Source organism: Oncorhynchus gorbuscha, linkage group LG05, assembly GCF_021184085.1.
Source record: "Oncorhynchus gorbuscha isolate QuinsamMale2020 ecotype Even-year linkage group LG05, OgorEven_v1.0, whole genome shotgun sequence".
Classification (NCBI taxonomy): domain Eukaryota; kingdom Metazoa; phylum Chordata; class Actinopteri; order Salmoniformes; family Salmonidae; genus Oncorhynchus; species Oncorhynchus gorbuscha.
In genome coordinates this window covers 63099647-63118264 of record NC_060177.1, presented here as the reverse complement: position 1 = coordinate 63118264, position 18618 = coordinate 63099647, and the positions used below count along the sequence as shown (strand labels likewise).

At 43.6% G+C, this 18618-nt stretch overlaps 1 protein-coding gene across 2 annotated transcripts in view; it reads left to right on the top strand.

Annotated features, from left to right (window-relative positions):
* LOC124036271 (dedicator of cytokinesis protein 5-like) overlaps positions 1 to 18618 on the top strand; it is a 34932-nt gene that overhangs the window by 11131 nt on the left and 5183 nt on the right. For both annotated transcript variants that reach the window (XM_046350609.1, XM_046350607.1), the window contains exons 2-42: positions 1497 to 1580; positions 1874 to 1914; positions 2001 to 2056; positions 2141 to 2237; positions 2397 to 2545; positions 2658 to 2793; positions 2900 to 3057; positions 3316 to 3397; positions 3682 to 3811; positions 4615 to 4687; positions 7017 to 7159; positions 7397 to 7522; positions 7657 to 7781; positions 8013 to 8111; positions 8353 to 8425; positions 8566 to 8669; positions 9520 to 9700; positions 9914 to 10011; positions 10102 to 10191; positions 10363 to 10463; positions 10611 to 10745; positions 10848 to 10953; positions 11297 to 11367; positions 11478 to 11584; positions 11695 to 11831; positions 11961 to 12056; positions 12345 to 12443; positions 12791 to 12961; positions 13090 to 13190; positions 13356 to 13414; positions 13658 to 13812; positions 13927 to 14012; positions 14162 to 14318; positions 14556 to 14596; positions 14945 to 15035; positions 15182 to 15301; positions 15901 to 15990; positions 16843 to 16947; positions 17403 to 17544; positions 17805 to 17886; positions 17973 to 18057. In XM_046350609.1, coding sequence (XP_046206565.1) covers positions 1497 to 1580; positions 1874 to 1914; positions 2001 to 2056; positions 2141 to 2237; positions 2397 to 2545; positions 2658 to 2793; positions 2900 to 3057; positions 3316 to 3397; positions 3682 to 3811; positions 4615 to 4687; positions 7017 to 7159; positions 7397 to 7522; positions 7657 to 7781; positions 8013 to 8111; positions 8353 to 8425; positions 8566 to 8669; positions 9520 to 9700; positions 9914 to 10011; positions 10102 to 10191; positions 10363 to 10463; positions 10611 to 10745; positions 10848 to 10953; positions 11297 to 11367; positions 11478 to 11584; positions 11695 to 11831; positions 11961 to 12056; positions 12345 to 12443; positions 12791 to 12961; positions 13090 to 13190; positions 13356 to 13414; positions 13658 to 13812; positions 13927 to 14012; positions 14162 to 14318; positions 14556 to 14596; positions 14945 to 15035; positions 15182 to 15301; positions 15901 to 15990; positions 16843 to 16947; positions 17403 to 17544; positions 17805 to 17886; positions 17973 to 18057 — 4382 coding nt within the window. The remainder of the gene's footprint in view (positions 1 to 1496; positions 1581 to 1873; positions 1915 to 2000; positions 2057 to 2140; positions 2238 to 2396; positions 2546 to 2657; positions 2794 to 2899; positions 3058 to 3315; positions 3398 to 3681; positions 3812 to 4614; positions 4688 to 7016; positions 7160 to 7396; positions 7523 to 7656; positions 7782 to 8012; positions 8112 to 8352; positions 8426 to 8565; positions 8670 to 9519; positions 9701 to 9913; positions 10012 to 10101; positions 10192 to 10362; positions 10464 to 10610; positions 10746 to 10847; positions 10954 to 11296; positions 11368 to 11477; positions 11585 to 11694; positions 11832 to 11960; positions 12057 to 12344; positions 12444 to 12790; positions 12962 to 13089; positions 13191 to 13355; positions 13415 to 13657; positions 13813 to 13926; positions 14013 to 14161; positions 14319 to 14555; positions 14597 to 14944; positions 15036 to 15181; positions 15302 to 15900; positions 15991 to 16842; positions 16948 to 17402; positions 17545 to 17804; positions 17887 to 17972; positions 18058 to 18618) is intronic.

Sequence of the window (18618 nt, the reverse complement as noted above, 5' to 3'; positions counted from 1 at the left end):
ATTACTTGAAGACATGAAGGTCAGTAAATTTGGAAAATTTCAAGAACTTTGAAAGTTTCTTCAAGTGCAGTCGGGAAAACCATCAAGCTCTATGATGAAACTGGCCCTCATGAGGACCGCCACAGGAAAGGAAGATCCAGAGTTACTTCTGCTGCAGAGGATAAGTTCATTAGAGTTACCAGCCTCAGAAATTGCAGCCCAAATAAATGCTTCACAGAATTCAAGTAACGGACACATCTCAACATAAACTGTTTAGAGGAGACTGTGAATCAGGCCATCATGGCCGAATTGCTGCAAAGAAACCACTGCTAAAGGACTCCAATACTAAGAAGATACTTGCTTGGGTCAAGAAAGAAGAGCAATGGACATTAGACTAATGGAAATTTGGAGTCCAAATTGAAGATTTTTGGTTCCAACCGCCATGTCTTTGTGAGATGCAGTGTGGATGAATGGATGATCTCCGCATGTTTATTTCCCACTGTGAAGCATGGAGGAGGAGGAGGTGTTATGGTATGGGGGTTCTTTGCTGGTGACACTGTCCGTGATTTCATTAGAATTCGAGGCACACTTAACCAGCATGGCTACCACAGCATTCTGCATCGATACGCTATCCCATCTGGTTTGCACTTAGTGGGACTACCATTTGTTTTTCAACAGGACAATGACCCAACACACCTCCAGGCTGTGTAAGGGCTATTTGACCAAGAAGGAGAGTGATGGAGTGCTGCATCAGATGACCTGGCCTCAAAAATCCCCCAATCTCAACCAATTGAGATGGTTTGGGATGAGTCGGACCGCAGAGTGAAGGAAAAGCAGCCAACAAGTGCTCAGCATATGTGGGAACTCCTTCAAGACTGTTGGAAAATCATTGCAGGTGAAGCTGGTTGAGAGAATGACAAGAGTGTGCAAAGCTGTCATCAAGGCAAAGGGTGGCTATTTGAAGAATCTCAAATGTAAAATATATTTTGATTTGTTGAACACTTTTTTGGTGTTATGTCATAGTTTTGATGTCTTCACTATTATTCTACAATGTAGAAAATAGTATTTTAAAAAATAAAGAAAAACCCTTGAATGAAAAGGTGTTCTAAAACTTTTGACCGGTAGTGTACATTAATTAGGATATAATTTAGAGTAAAATGAAGTTCAAAGCAATTGAGGGACCTTTTATTAACTGCATTTCCAGTATACAGCCAATACCGAATTTCACGTGCACCATGAGAATGCACCTGTAAATTATTTCAATGCATAAAAAAAGTTTACTCTAATTCAAGCATGCTTTTTCACAGCGCAAGAAATACCTGACTACCCATGTACCTTTTATCAGATATGACTTGGGGAAAGGCCAAAGTCTATAAGCTTTTCTTGGCTCTTCATATAATTTTTCTGTCTCCACTTCCTTTATCTTGAGCTTGCTGGGGATTGTCATTTTGTGTTTGTATGTTGGTTCACGTAGTAAGACTGTCTCTCTTTTCGCCCCCGCCTGTCAATTCTCTCAGCAATTTATAATTATGACTCCAGAGGCGAGCAGGAGCTGTCTCTCCAGGTGGGAGACACTGTACATATACTTGAGACATTTGAAGGTGAGCATGAACAGTCTAGCCTCACTCACATACAACAAGCTGTTACACGTTAAGGAACGGTTTGCAACACTCTGGAACTTTGTAAAACATTGAACCAAGGCTGTGCTCAATACCAGACATGCATGGAAAATGATCAGCGATGTTTAATGAAATGCTCTTGAAAGATGGAACAGTCAATATCAGCATCTGGATCGAGTTTGCCCTCTTCTCATCAATCTTATCTTATCTATTGTATTTATTCCTATATCTCTGTCATGTCTCTATATCCATCTATCAATCTCTAATCTTCCCAGGCTGGTACAGAGGGTACACATTACGGGACAAATCACGAAAGGTATGGCAACAACCGTACATCCGTTCATAGTGTTTCATTGAAATGAGAAAATAGTTTGAAGAAGAGGTTTATGTTTCATCTCACAGGGCATTTTCCCAGCCTCGTACATCCACCTGAAGGAGGCGAAAGTTGAAGGGACAGGGTAAGGTGTCACTCGTTTCATGTCATGTTATTAGAAATGCATTGTATTTGGGATACCTGGTTATTTCTTTCCTTCCACCTTCAGCCAACAGGAAATAGTTATCCCAGGAGACCTACCACTGGTACTGGAACTCGGTGCCACTCTGAGGGAATGGGCACAAATATGGTACAAGCTATATGTGGTACGTGGTAAATATTAGTTTCTTATCAATCTCCCTACTTGCATTTTATTCACATTACCCTTATACTGTTATCCAACTCTGACATTCACTCTGTTTGGAAAAGTGTGATTATGTAAGTCTGGGTGGCTGTGATGATGAATATGACTGTTTGTTTGACAGAACAACAAGACCACTCTCTTCAGGGGCGTACAGCAGATGGCCTACAGCCTCATCGAGTATCGATCTCAGATAGTGTCAGGAACATTACCCAAGGATGATCTTGTGGAGCTCAGGAAGAAAGTCACAGCTAAGATTGATTATGGAAACCGGTATGAATTGTACTCTAATTCCACTGTGACATAAACGTGCTTGTAAAGTCATTGTGCTAAGAATATGCCCTTGTAAATCTGTCTAAAACTATATGGGATTCTTTCTGTACAGGATTTTGGGTTTGGACTTGGTGGTGCGAGATGACGCGGGGAACACTCTGGACCCGGACTGCACCAGCACAGTCAGTCTGTTCAGGGCCTTTGAGACTGCATCCCGCAGTATAGATGACAGAATACAGGAGGAGAAGGCATGGGCTAGCTGTTGTTTTTCTCTCTCATTTGTCTCTGACTAATACTGGTTGCCCTGCCAGTGCATTGTGTGTTCGCTCATATAGTGTCTGTGCTCCTCTGTAGACCCGGCTGCAGAACCTGGAGATGAGGCGCCAGTCCCTGTTCAGCACGGTGCACACCTACAGTCTCTTCGTGAACCTCAAGAACTTTGTGTGTAACATCGGGGAGGATGCAGAGCTGCTTATGTCACTCTATGACCCTGACCAGTCTGAGTTCATCAGGTCAGATATCAATGTATTCAATTCATTGCATTATAGTAAACCAGATAACATCACGGCCAATACCATTTTCTGACACCATAAAGAAGCTTTTGTCCCGTAATCATGGGTATTCCATGTCGCATATATGCAGATATTGCATAACATTATATCTCCCTTTTGATATATTTGTGTATCTTGTCAGACACCGAAAAAGGGTTGTTACAGAGTGGCTATAGTGAGGTAAGTGAGTTGGGATTCCTGATTTGTTTATGTCTGCAGTGAGAACTTCCTGGTGCGCTGGGACAGCATGGGCATGCCCAAAGAGATTGAGAAACTCAACAACCTGCCTGCCCTTTTCACGGTAACAGATGAAACCCTCCCTTCTACTTTCTGTCTTTGTTCTCTGTTGTAAATGTAATAAACTAGTAGCCATGTGGCCTGACAGATGGGTAGTGACAGTCCTTGGATGGGGCATGCTATGCCATGTCATTTATTTCCTCAGACAGGCTCTGAACTGCTCACATTAAGCTTTATGTAAGCAGATTTGCATAAGATATTGAATATTTTCTGCCAAGAAACTTTAATTGTACTTGCATTATGTAGTTCTTATCTTTGCATTAAAATTCTCTCCTCCAATCTGGTCAGGATCTGAGCAGCAGTGACCTGATTAGGCCACGTCTCTTCCTCGTCTGTCAGATTATCAGAGTGGGCAGCATGGAGCTCAAGGAGGGCAAGAAACACACTGGAGGGTTAAGGAGACCATTTGGTGTGGCTGGTGAGATGTCTTTTAATGCTTCACTATATTTGTTTGCTCACATTCACACATTCAATGGAATTCAATTAATCTGAGATCAGAACACTTCCCATACTCCGAGTTTGAGTGAATGGGTAAATTGACAGCCTAAATAAAAAGTTACAGTAGGAATCCCTGTCCTTGATAAAAGCCAGACACACCCTAAGCACACCTGCACCTGCTTACATTCCTGACCCCTAAAACACTTCCAGGTTGTGTGCCTCGCCAAAGAAGTCAGGGAAATGTTTTTAACAGCCCTCTTTGTTTTGAGTGAAGGATTATATTTCTGTGTTGGATGAGAAATGGTTTCCTCGGGTGTCACAACAAATGGACTGAACCCAGAATCATTGGGAACAATAGAGAGCTCTCATTTCCCTCAGCTATTTCCTAAGAAATGACACATTTTGAGAGAAAGAGGAATGCTGACTGAACCATCTATTGCAACACAAAGCTCAATGTCACGCAGACCGCCCTGCTGGAATCCTACCTATGCTGTTTTTGTGGAATTCTCTTGTTCTCATTGCAACAGGTGTGTGAGGGCCCTATAACTAGTTTTCAAACACAAACGACATTGTGGCTCTACTCTGTAGTTTACTTAATCAGAGTGAAAGACCTCTGCTGTAAAATAGCTCGAACTGGGAAATCAAATACCAAAGATATTAAAGTGAGGCCATGCTAGCAGCAGCAGTGGCAATAACTAGATAATTGAATTGATATCAGCTTATTATATTAGCCATGGCCCCCTATCACCACAGCATTCACAACGTCATCGTCTCTGTCCACAGTGATGGACATCACAGATATCGCCCATGGAAAAGCAGACGATGAGGAGAAGCAGCATTTCATCCCCTTTCAGCAGTGAGTGTTTGAAAATCTCCAACAGCCTCTGCTCATTTTCAACCTGTGTTAGTGGTCCCCACTCCCCAGTCCATTTAAAATCAACCTGCTCTTATACCATTATAGTCAAATGACAAATGGCTTGAACTCTGTTAGGATACAGCATTATGCTTTATATTTACATTTACATTTAAGTCATTCAGCAGACGATCTTATCCAGAGCGACTTACAAATTGGTGCATTCACCTTATGACATCCAGTGGAACAGTCACTTTACAATAGTGCATCTAAATCTTAAAGGGGGGGTGAGAGGGATTACTTATCCTATCCTAGGTATTCCTTAAAGAGGTGGGGTTTCAGGTGTCTCCGGAAGGTGGTGATTGACTCCGCTGTCCTGGCATCGTGAGGGAGTTTGTTCCACCATTGGGGGGCCAGAGCAGCGGACAGTTTTGACTGGGCTGAGCGGGAACTGTACTTCCTCAGTGGTAGGGAGGCGAGCAGGCCAGAGGTGGATGAACGCAGTGCCCTTGTTTGGGTGTAGGGCCTGATCAGAGCCTGGAGGTACTGAGGTGCCGTTCCCCTCACAGCTCCGTAGGCAAGCACCATGGTCTTGTAGCGGATGCGAGCTTCACTGGAAGCCAGTGGAGAGAGCGGAGGAGCGGGGTGACGTGAGAGAACTTGGGAAGGTTGAACACCAGACGGGCTGCGGCGTTCTGGATGAGTTGTAGGGGTTTAATGGCACAGGCAGGGAGCCCAGCCAACAGCGAGTTGCAGTAATCCAGACGGGAGATGACAAGTGCCTGGATTAGGACCTGCGCCTCTTCCTGTGTGAGGCAGGGTCGTACTCTGCGGATGTTGTAGAGCATGAACCTACAGGAACGGGCCACCGCCTTGATGTTAGTTGAGAACGACAGGGTGTTGTCCAGGATCACGCCAAGGTTCTTAGCGCTCTGGGAGGAGGACACAATGGAGTTGTCAACCGTGATGGCGAGATCATGGAACGGGCAGTCCTTCCCCGGGAGGAAGAGCAGCTCCGTCTTGCCGAGGTTCAGCTTGAGTTGGTGATCCGTCATCCACACTGATATGTCTGCCAGACATGCAGAGATGCGATTCGCCACCTGGTCATCAGAAGGGGGAAAGGAGAAGATTAATTGTGTCGTCTGCATAGCAATGATAGGAGAGACCATGTGAGGTTATGACAGAGCCAAGTGACTTGGTGTATAGCGAGAATAGGAGAGGGCCTAGAACAGAGCCCTGGGGGACACCAGTGGTGAGAGCGCGTGGTGAGGAGACAGATTCTCGCCACGCCACCTGGTAGGAGCGACCTGTCAGGTAGGACGCAATCCAAGCGTGGGCCGCGCCGGAGATGCCCAACTCGGAGAGGGTGGAGAGGAGGATCTGATGGTTCACAGTATCGAAGGCAGCCGATAGGTCTAGAAGGATGAGAGCAGAGGAGAGAGAGTTAGCTTTAGCAGTGCGGAGCGCCTCCGTGATACAGAGGAGAGCAGTCTCAGTTGAATGACTAGTCTTGAAACCTGACTGATTTGGATCAAGAAGGTCATTCAGAGAGAGATAGCGGGAGAGCTGGCCAAGGACGGCACGTTCAAGAGTTTTGGAGAGAAAAGAAAGAAGGGATACTGGTCTGTAGTTGTTGACATCGGAGGGATCGAGTGTAGGTTTTTTCAGAAGGGGTGCAACTCTCGCTCTCTTGAAGACGGAGGGGACGTAGCCAGCGGTCAGGGATGAGTTGATGAGCGAGGTGAGGTAAGGGAGAAGGTCTCCAGAAATGGTCTGGAGAAGAGAGGAGGGGATAGGGTCAAGCGGGCAGGTTGTTGGGCGGCCGGCCGTCACAAGACGCGAGATTTCATCTGGAGAGAGAGGGGAGAAAGAGGTCAGAGCACAGGGTAGGGCAGTGTGAGCAGAACCAGCGGTGTCGTTTGACTTAGCAAACGAGGATCGGATGTCGTCGACCTTCTTTTCAAAATGGTTGACGAAGTCATCTGCAGAGAGGGAGGAGGGGGGGGGAGGATTCAGGAGGGAGGAGAAGGTAGCAAAGAGCTTCCTAGGGTTAGAGGCAGATGCTTGGAATTTAGAGTGGTAGAACAGGTGTATTATATTGCTATACCATACTGTAGATCAAGTCTAAGTTTGTTGTGCAGTGTTAACAAAAATGCAACTGGAGACTGTTTACCATTCCTTCTTGGTCACATGCACTTTTATAGTTTGTGGATTTTCACCTCCCGTATCTTAATATGCTTTTCGTAGCTCTATGTTTGTCATCAATCCACGTGTCAGTCCCACTTTTACAATCTATTTCTCCCCCTCTCCTATTCCTTCCCATTTCTCTCAGGATAGCTATGGAGACCTACATCCGTCAGAGGCAGCTCATCATTTCTCCTCTCCTCCCATCCCGGGTCATTGGAGAGAACGAGCCTCTCACCGCCGTCTTCAACAAAGTCATTAACACCCGGGAGGTCAACCACAAGGGCCAGGGTAAAGAGAGACCTTCACTGACATGATGTGGCAACAACTCACCAAGTTTGCCCAGAATATAGCAGAGTAGAACAGAATATGAAATACAAAGGAATATAACTCGTAAGGGGCTTTTGAAATATGGGTCTCGGTTCTAAATAGGACCATTACAGGTTGTGTGTATCGATTCTGAACATTCTGTTACTGTGTCTGTCTTACTAACTTTGTCTTCATTGACGGGCCCTGTTGGGTTCTCAGGACTGTTTGTGACACTGAAGCTGCTTCCTGGTGACCTGTCCCAGGTCAGGAAGGACTACCCTCACTTTGTTGATCGCACCACCGCCATCGTCAGAAAGATGGGCTTCCCTGAGATCATCCTCCCAGGTGCCATAAGTTTACATTTTCATCTTTTGTAGCTGAATCGTCTGAAACAATGGGTTGCATACTTTGTAGCTGCCTTTACAGCAGGGACAGGCAATAGATCATTGTTTAGTATTAACCAACTAATTCTCCTCTAGGGTATGTGAGGAACGATATCTACGTCACCTTGCTGCAGGGGGAGTTTGACCGTGGTAAAAAAACGTCACCCAAAAATGTTGAGGTGATGTTGAGTGTTCTAGATAACGATGGCAATCTCATGGAGGTAAGGGTGCCGTTAACATTTATACGTGCTTCCACCTTTCTTTCTTTAACAATTTTGACCTCAAGTATTGCATGTCGGTCATGTAGGTTGGTTGACTGTAAGACAACATTGTAGTTCAGGGTTTATTATAAAATGACCCCAATTAATGTTTACATGGGATGTATAAAATGTTCTTATCTGCAAAACAAGTAGCCTATGTTTGACTGAAGCTCATTCCATCCCCTTGAATAGAAAGCAATATTTCCTGGAGCTGGATATGATGGGATCACAGAATACAAGTCTGTAATTTACTACCAGGTTAAGCAGCCGAGCTGGAATGAAACAGTCAAGGTACAGTTCACTTACCAGCATTCCAGGTGTTTCTGTCAGGACTCCCCTCATGGTGGCTCAAGTTCAGCAATTACTTTTACAAATGAATTTGGCTCTATAACAACAAAACCTTTAGAGGAGATCTTGCCAAGGATTGTTTCGCGCATACAAAATGCTAGACAGACACCAGATATGACTTTCTCTATCTATAATCTTGTCATGATACACTCCTCTCCTCATCCTTTTCTTCTCCCCCTACAAGGTGACTATTCCTATTGAAGATGTGGGTCGCTGTCATCTCAGGGTGATGTTTCGACACAGATCATCTCAGGACTGTGAGTGCCTCACATTTCTAAAACACTCGACAGCCGGGCAGCCTGCCCTAACCCTCTGGGAGCTGGTTGAGCATGAGTATAAATGTGTTCCTCAGAGTTGGTTGATTGGGTCCCCACTGACCCGACTGTGTTTCCTTTAGCTAGAGACAAATCAGAGAAACCGTTTGGCATGGCGTTCGTCCGCCTGATGAAAGGAGACGGAACCACGCTGAGAGACGGCAGACATGACCTCATCGTCTACAAGGTGGGACCAGCACACCAGTCTATTACTGTCACTAGGGTTGTTAAGGGAGGGTATACTACAGGAAACGTTTGAAGTTTACAAGGAAGCTGCCAGAGTTTTGGTGTCTTTCAAGGATTTTCTGTAATCTATCACAAGACATCTCGTGGCCCTTTTGGTTACTTCAAATGATCACAGGTGTCTGTAATTGTCTCTGGCCCTCTTGTGGCTTTATCACATATGAAATAATTAAATAAGATGATATAAAAAATGTATAATGGCAAAGCTGTAAAACATTTGCCTAAATTTAAACTTAAAATGAAATTTGAATACCATTGGTGTTTAATATGAGGGTTTCAGCCTGATATATTAAGAGCGTTGGGCCAGTAACCGAAAGGTTGATGGTTCGAATCCTCGAGCTGGCAAGGTGGAAAAATCTGCCGTTCTGCCCTTGAGCAAGGCAGTTAACCCTAACAACAAGTGCTGCCCGGGCGACCATGATGTGGACCTCTCTGATTCAGAGGGGTTGGGTTAAATGTAGAAGACACATTTCAGTGGAAGGCATTCAGTTGTGCAACTGACTAGGTATCCCCTTTTCCTATAAAGATTTCAGTAACATTGGTAAATTACCAGTAGCGTTGCAACCCTAACTGTCACAGACCCTGTATGATGTAGACATCTTGGTGGAACCAGAAGGTTCTGATACATTTGACTACAGTTGGAGATCTTTCTTTCCCTGTAGGGATTATTTTTCATTATCGATTAAATAGTGAAGTAGTTATATTTTATATAAAATACAAAGCTCCCTGGTCAATGAATATCAAATTATATATCAATGAATATGTTTTAGTATTGTATATATATTTTCTCTTAGGTTGACGCAAAGAAGTCTGAGGATGCAAAAACATACCTGACTCTGCCAGGCTCCTGGGCTGAAGTGGAGGAGAAGGAGAGGCAGACAGGGAAAACCTTTAACCATTCAGGAGTCATCCCACTCACCAAGGACAGCTTCCAGATTGGCACTCTCACCTGCTCCACTAAACTCACCCAGAATGGTACTGTTGTAGGACACAATCATCTCTAATCTATGAGCACCATAGTGGAAATGGATATGAAACAATATATTAAGTATCAAACCGCCTCTAACAAATAGAACCAAACTTGGCTCGTAATACAAATCAGAGTGGTGTTGACATACTCATTCAAGTTTATATGAAATCCAAGGGTCAGTAAAAGTGATATGCTGCTGTTCCTCTGCTGTTTTCCAGTGGATCTCCTGGGCCTGTTGAACTGGAGGTCCAACCCTGAACAGCTGGACCAGAACCTGCAGCGCCTGATGGAGGTTGAGGGGGGGGAAATTGTCAAGGTGAGTCTGACTGCTCCAGAGTTAGCATTCTTAACTGGCTTTACATACAAGGACACCCTAGCCTAATGCATTTGTCTTTTGTGGTCTTAGTTTCTACAGGACACACTTGATGCCCTCTTCAGTATCATGATGGAGACTTCAGAGGAGGAGACTTATGACACGCTGCTGTTTAATGCTCTGGTGAGTTCTGTACTCGTGGGTTACTTACTTGCATTAAGTTATCAGGATTAATGGCATCTGTCATTAATATACCAAAAGACAATTGTATATGAGAAATGATTAATGTTACACTATTTTCAAGTGGGATTCTATATTACACTGGTTCCTGACTGTGCTCTGCATTTCTTCTAGGTGTTCATAATCACACTGATTGGAGACATCAAGTTCCAGCACTTTAACCCAGTACTGGAGACATACATCAACAAGCACTTCAGTGCCACTCTGGCTTACATGTGAGTCGAGCTCTCTCCTTTCTCACATTTTCATCTCTATGCCGTTCATTTTTCCTTCCTCCTGTTTTGACACCTCACCACCCATTCAGAATTCATTTATATGTAATTACTGGTGTGCCTGAGTTCCCTATTCCATTTATTTTTCAGGAAGCTGACCAAGGTTCTGAATTACTATGTGGGCCATGCAGATGAGCCTGTCCTAACCGAGAGACTGTACTCAGCCCTCAAAGCCCTCAAGTACCTGTTCAGGTTCATTGTGCAGTCCCGGGTCCTTTACCTCAGGTATCATAGCCGTGACCTTCCTTCCTCATACATACTAGTACATTTGCGAGACAATATTAGTTTGTTTGTGAAATGAGCAATGTCCTTATTTTGTTTACTCAGATTCTATGGGACCAGTGAGGATGCTTTCTTCAACTCCATACGGACACTCTTCCTGTCCTTCAATACACTCATGGACAGACCGCTGGATGAGGGAGTGAAGATAAAGGTGAGTTAGTTTAGGGGAGAGAAACTGGGATTGGCACTTACATGGTACTTCATCTTCTTTAATGCACACTTTGTTAGCATGGCATAGCCTGGTAATGCAACATTTACTGTGTTATTCTGATCATTGTCAGCTGTTCAAACCAGCTTACCCGTTCTATGTTTATGGAAGCCTTATGCTGGCTTCGTGAAAGATAGTTGAAGTCAAGTTTTACTTGATAAACTGCAGAAGAACGTGAATTAAAACACTTTCGAGCTGACTAGAGCTGTAAAACACAGACGCCTTATCCAGTGATATTTCCCCCATGTTCTTTTTTAAAGACTTTTGAGACCTTCGTCTTTTTCAGGGGGCGATACTAAAATACCTTCCTACCATCATTAATGACATCAAGAATGTCTTTGATCCTGTGGAGCTCAGGTAACTCCTAGTAATGACTTTTCAACTGTTGAATCTGCAGAAATTATACTTTTTCCCGTATATAAAATGTCCATGTCTCTTTCTGAATTTCATCCTGTCTCTCTCACTAGTGTTCTTTTGACTAAGTTCATTGAGAGCATCCCTGACTCTCAGCTGGTGCGCCAGAAACTTGGTTGCATGTGTAAGATGGTGGAGAGTGACCTTTTCAAACAGTCAGGTACTGTAGCGCCTCTCTGGCTCAAACATAACTTTAGAATGATCTCTATTTAAAAACAGAACCACAGAATGGCACATTTGAAAAGGCTCTATTCCTCTTTTACCCCACAGAGTGTCGAGATGTCCTCTTGCCGCTGGTGACAGACCAGCTGAGTGGACAGCTGGATGACCACTCCAATAAACCAGACCACGAGGCTTGTGTTCAGCTGCTCAGCACTGTGCTGGACAACCTGGACCGCAAGAATGTGGTGAGTGGCTACTGGCTATAGCACACCTCTATCTCTGCCATTAGACACATTGAAATCCGTGACATCCAGAACTCTTAACTGGATTGGTTTTGATACATTCATTTTTGATCTGACCTGTTTGTGTCCCAGGGTCCAACCCGGGGCCATGTCCAGCTGATAATGGAGCGGCTGCTTCGCAGGGTCAATCGCACTGTCATCAGCATGAGCAGAACCTCCACTCTCATTGTAAGACTCATACTCAGTACTCTGACAGTTCTTCATCTAACTCTAAAGAAAACGTCAAGTTATTTTCAATTGTTCATTTGGAAATGATTTATTTTAAGTTTCCATGTACAAGGCACAGTCCTGAAAAGCTGCTTCTATGCATCCTATGAATAACTTGGTCGGCACTTATAAGCATACAACAATGAATGATAGCTTATAATTAGCTTCGAAGCATAAAACATGTTATATGTGGGAACCTAAAGTAGTTTTACAACTAAGGTGACTGATGCTCTGTTATCTCAATGGCAGGGTCATTACCTAGCCTGCATGACCGCCATCTTGAAGCAGATGGATGACATGCACTACGCCCACTACATCAGCACCTTCAAGACCAGACAAGACATCATTGTAAGTGGGCCGGCACACCTCCCCTGCCCTGGGCATAACTCTTCCTGAATCATCCAGTCGATAGCTGGCATTTAACCACTGGTGCTTGTAACTGCTTCTGAAGTGATTATTGTTTATAGACATTTCATGGGACTGACTTGGAACATTGTGAGGATCTCCCTGTCCTTGCATCTTTACTGAACTGTGTGGGTCTAATATGAGAAATGCAAGGGGACTGCTGTGCATAGTTCAGCATGTTACTAATCGGTCAGAAACAGAACCAAACATGTTTGTGCAGACATGAGATGCATACATCTAGGTACTTCCACTACAGGCAAGGTAACTGTTCTCTCCCTGGCCCACTACAGGACTTCCTGATGGAGACATTCATCATGTTTAAGGACCTGATGGGGAACGTTTTCCCCTCTGACTGGATGACCATGAACCTCCTGCAGATTGGTGTGTTTCTGCGGGCAATCAACCAGTACTCTGAGGTCCTCAACATGTACTTCATGGACCAGACCCACTTTGAGCTGCAGGTGGGTCTCCAGTCGCCACCTTCTGATGGGGTGGACAAAATACATCCGTGTCTCTCTGCTAATGTAAACTTATTTAGGTCAATCATTGTCCCAATGTCTGTGTAAAAACTATCATATTTTATTTTTAGCTCTGGAACAACTACTTCCACTTGACTGTTGCATTCCTTACCCACAAGTCATTGCAACTGGAATCCTTCTCTCAAGAAAAACGGAATAAAATACTGAACAAGTATGTTTTCGTTGGTTCAATTCGTTTAAATACAAATTCCCTTAAACTATTAATACAAAATCAACATTTCCACAGAGAACTGAATTTTATGTATAAGAAATAGTGCTGTAAGTTCATGTGCATATGCTCTACAGTATATAGTATAATTCTATGTTGTGCTTACAGGTATGGAGACATGAGGAAGAGCATTGGCTTTAAGATCCGAGATATGTGGTATAATCTTGGTAAGCACTGTCCGGGGGTTGTTATCTCTGTAAGACAGAAATTCAACAAATAAAGACATCTATATAATGGCCTGTTCAGTGGCAAAAGGCTTTGAGGACAATGTCTTGTTGCCTAGTTTCATGGTGGTGGCCTGCTTTTTGTTTACCGCTTTATGAGTTTACTGTCCTTTTGTTTGCATGAAAATGGAGAGCCACTTACTGCCCTTTCAAATGATGTTGCTTCTGACTTTATGCATCCCTCAGGCCCCCACAAGATGAAGTTCATCCCGGCCATGGTGGGGCCCATCCTAAAGGCTACCCTGGTGCCTGAGCCAGAGCTGAGGAAAGCCACCATCCCCATCTTCTTTGACATGATGCAGTGTGAGCACAACTTCAATCCCAGCCGCACCTTTAACATGGTGAGATAGCTGCCCACGGTAGTGCTTCCTGCCTGGCTTTACAGTATCACTGTACACCGAGGTTCCCAGCTTTATTTGGCTGAGCAGATTTTTTTTGTCTTTCTGTACCTGTAGTTTGAGAATGAACTGATCACCAAGTTGGATCAGGAGGTAGAGGGAGGCCGTGGGGATGAACAGTACAAAATCCTGCTGGAGAAAACGTAAGCACCCTGACAATAAACCTGCGAATCATTCAGAGGCTAATTCCTTTTTCTTATTAGTCATACCTCATGATTTCATAGTCGAGACCTAAATATGGACTATATAACTCCCTTATTCATTGACATTTTACATTGTTGGTATTGTGTAGACTACTGGAGCACTGCCGGAGGCACAGATACCTGTCTCAGTCAGGGGAGGAGCTGGCTCTGCTGCTCAGCAGTCTGCTGGAGAAGCTACTGGCCTACCGCACCATCACACATGACGAGAGCCCTGAGCTCCGCATGAGCTGCACCGTTAACGTCCTGGTATGCCCTTACAGTACATCACTAAGAGACATGAGAGCCTACCAGGTGCTAACTAACACCTCAGACTGGTTAATGTGGAACTCAAACTCTAATCAGAAAGATTGAGCCACCTCAGAAGAATATTATATCAAGATGTTATGTTTCTACATTGAACCAATTGATTTTAACCCAAAAAATATTATCAAACAATTGTACAGAAGCTGAGTTTTGCTGCTGTTTTTATTCTGGTTGTGACAGAACTTCTACAAGGAGAAGAAGAGGGAAGACATTTACATTCGGTGAGACCGATGATTCAATGTATACTCTTCTTTGGATCCCATTTTGTTAGCTATCACTCTGGAGAAACAGGAAACGGTCTCTGCACACTTCCAGTCAGATGCAAATTTATTTTAATTATAGCTGAGCTTTCGGGTCAGCCGACCTTCTCAGAGCAAGGTCGACTGACCGAAAGCTCAGCTATAGTTCAAATAAATGTACATCTGACTGGAAGTGTGCGGAAACTATATTTTCTTTGTTTCTCCAGTTTTGCATTTTACCTCCAGCACCTTTACAAATCAGCTTTGGGTGTGCGGTAGATTCTACCTACTATCTGTTAGATATCACTCAAATACTGACCTCGTCCTCAGGTATCTGTACAAGCTAAGGGATTTGCACCTTGTCTGTGAGAACTACACGGAGGCAGCATACACCCTGTTACTTCACGCCGAACTCCTCGAGGTCTCAGTCAAATTAACATTCAATTAGACTTTCAATGAAAACAACAGTCTTTGGCTTATTTCCCTAAAATTCCAGTTAACATACTATAACATACATTACTAGAAAACTAAATGCACTTTGTGTATTGTATATATTGCCCTCCTCAGTGGTCTGACAAGCCCTGTGCCCCACATCTGATCCCCGGTCATGGCAAACATGTCTGGACCCAGCAGGAGCTCAAAGAGAGACTCTTCCAGGAGATCATCTGTAACCTGGACAAGGGCAAAGTGAGTTCCCACCCTCACCCAGTGACCCTATTAGGAAGCATGATGTACATATGCGGTCAAATATATTGTCACCCTTCCACTTTGCAATGGAGCAGAATGTTCTGTTTTCTCTTTTCAAAAATTGTTGAATGGCTATTTTTACCTTGTAAAGTAGATAATGTTGGGACTTTTTATGAAATGCTTTGGTTCTGTGCTGTTGTGAATCAAACAAATACATGTATGAACAGCAAAAGTTTTTATTTATTTAAACTTATTCGAGAAGAAATTGGGAATCGTGCAAGGGTGCCAGTATATTTCACAGCATATGTAGTCAGAGATCATATGCTACTTACCCCTGAACATACCATATGAGCTACTGTCAGAAATATTTGTGTCTGTTTCATTTGCTGCAAAAGAAGCTGAGGGCCATATTCAATCAAACATGGTTACCAGATTTCTGGGTTAGGCTAAACATTTCTCCTGTTCACCACAGTACATCAACGATTAAACCTGCTGTTAGGGTTTGATTGAAAAGAGGTGTTAGTGAAGGACAGATGGTGATGTCTAAACCATGTTCACATCTCGTGTCTTTTTACCAACTGCTGCATTTATCTGTTCAGATGTGGGAGAAAGCCATTGAGATGGGTAAACAGCTGGCAAAGATGCACGAGAACCAGATGTTCGACTTCATGGAGCTGAGCCAGCTGCTGGTAAGAGGACTTTATCATTTGCTATCGTGTTTTAGTCTGAGATTTAATCAAAATATTGTCACCACTAAATATAAATTGGCCCTAAAGCATGCAAACAGTAAAACCAAAAATGATTATCCTCTTAGTTTATACACGTAAAAAAAAAATGCTTGTGAAGGTTCCACTTACAATGCCAGAAAGGGATAGCCCACTGCGAATTTAGTGTGAGGCCTTTTCAATAGGAGTAGTTCAACTGCTGTACTAATAGGCTTTTCAGTGCCCACAAAGACTAGGAGTTAATTATGCCAATAAATTGTTCACAATACATTGTCAATGGCTAGGACGACCATGTCTTGTCTAAGACAGAAAGTCATTTCAGCGAGCTCAATCCAAATGACAGTGATAGTTGAAGAAAAAAAAACAACCATTACTGCAGAAACAATTTGAGGAAATGGGGAAGATATCAGAGTTGCTGCCACACTTGCGTCAAACCTTTTTATCCAATAGTCCCACTCATGCATTGCCGGTTGACATACTGGCATCTGCCATTAGGAAGTAACATTCAGTTAATTATGCAGTGATACTCTATTTTAAGTCATGTTTTTGTAAATACTGCGTCATCGTGGTATTCAACAGTCCTTATCTGCAGTGGAGTTGTACAAAAACGTTGTTTTTCTACTCTGCTATGAATCCATGTTCATTATGGATCCTCCATTTTTGACACTTAACTAAATTAAGTGCACAGGGAACTGGTTAGCTTCTACAGTATTTTAAGTGTTTCCTGTTGTATGTTATCTTTGTTCCTGATTGTGGCTCTGTTAATTTAGCTCATTGTCACTACAGCCTCTATACTCTCCCTACTGTTGCACACAGAAACAGCAAGCCCAGTTCTATGAGAATATAATGCATGCCATGCGGCCTCAGCCAGAATACTTTGCTGTGGGATACTATGGCCTTGGATTCCCCACTTTCCTCAGGGTAAGATTATTACGTATTTTCAGAAATCCAGCCTCCATAGCACATTTCAAGTTCTGTCTCATTTGCCTGAGATATTTATATTTATGTGCCTTTTTATTCATTTTACTTATGGAACTCTCCATAAAATGAAATGATAGTCAATATAAAAAATGTTTCACGCTGATGATGTAGCATGCAGGCGATTGTAGTTATCAGTTCCATAAAGCAGTGGGGGATTCTATGGATTGAACACCTTCCATGATCTTGTCAGGTTCCGGTTAGAATAGCCTTCATTTGGCAGACGCACGTCTATTTCTACAGTGCAGTGGCACGTTCCTGTCGACCACAGTCCATCTTTGACATCTTCTGTAGCATGTCATTCAATAACAACGCTCGAATTAAATCCTATTGTTCACATTTAATTTGCTACCATATATGGAGGCTCACCATATCTGTGAACGGATTTGCTCATACAGAACAAAGTGTTCATCTACCGTGGTAAGGAGTACGAGTGGCTGGAGGACTTCAGTCTGAAGCTGCTGTCGCAGTTCCCCAACGCAGCCAGGATGACCAGCACAGCGCCCCCTGGGGACAACATCTGTAACTCCCAAGGACAGCGTATCCTTTAGGCCTGTTGCAGCATGTCCTCACGCTCCCAGCTATGAATGCTATTTAAATGTTAATTGGTGTTAATGCTTCTAGTCAGGACATTATTCAGTTGATGTATTTCCCATTTCTAGGTAAGTCTTATTATACCTTTCTCAAGGACAATTTTGAGCCAGTAATCCACTGGCCCCCGTCTCCGTTTCCCCCTACAGCACTAAAAAGGTTTTCGTTTTTTAATAATCCACAGTCCTATCCTTACCTGCTCTTCACAGATATCCAGTGTTTTACAGTCAAGCCAGTCCTTACTGTGCCCGCCCAGTTCAAAGACAAGGGTGTTCCTGAGCAGATCCTGAAGTAAGGAACACAACAGCTTGTGGTTGAATACATTTTCTTAGTTCTTGCTCATGCAACTAATTTGTTTGTCCCTCTTCCTCTCCCAGCTACTACAGAACCAATGAAGTGGACCAGTTTCAGTATTCCAGACCCTTCAGGAAAGGCGCAAAGGACCCCGACAATGAATTTGCAGTGAGTACCTGGGACACAGCTCAGACTCACCATGCTGCAGAGCCCTAACAAAGACTAATTCCTCCATTCAACGCACACACTCTAAACTCAGGAATGTAGCCCTTTTCCAATCAAATGCATTTTTATTTGTCACATGAAATGCTTACCTTCGAGCCCTTAACCAACAATGTAATTTAAGTTACACAATAAAATAACAGTAACGAGGCTATATAAAGGGGGTACCGAGTCAATATGCGTGTAGGTAGGGATGAAGTGACTATGTATAGATAATAAACAGTGCATAGCAGCAGTGTAAAAACAGGGGTGGGGGGGGTCAGTCAATGTAAATAGTCCGGGTGGCCATTTGATTAATTGTTCAGCAATCTTATGGCCTGGGGGTAGCAGCTGTCAAGGAGCCTTTTGGACCTAGACTCGCTCTGTTACCGCTGGCCGTGCTGTAGCAGAGAGAATTGTCTACGATTTGGGTGGCAGGTGACAATTTTTTGGGCCTTCCTCTGACACCGCCGAGTATATAGGTCCTGGATGGCAGGAAGCTTGGCCCCAGTGATGTACTGAGCCGTA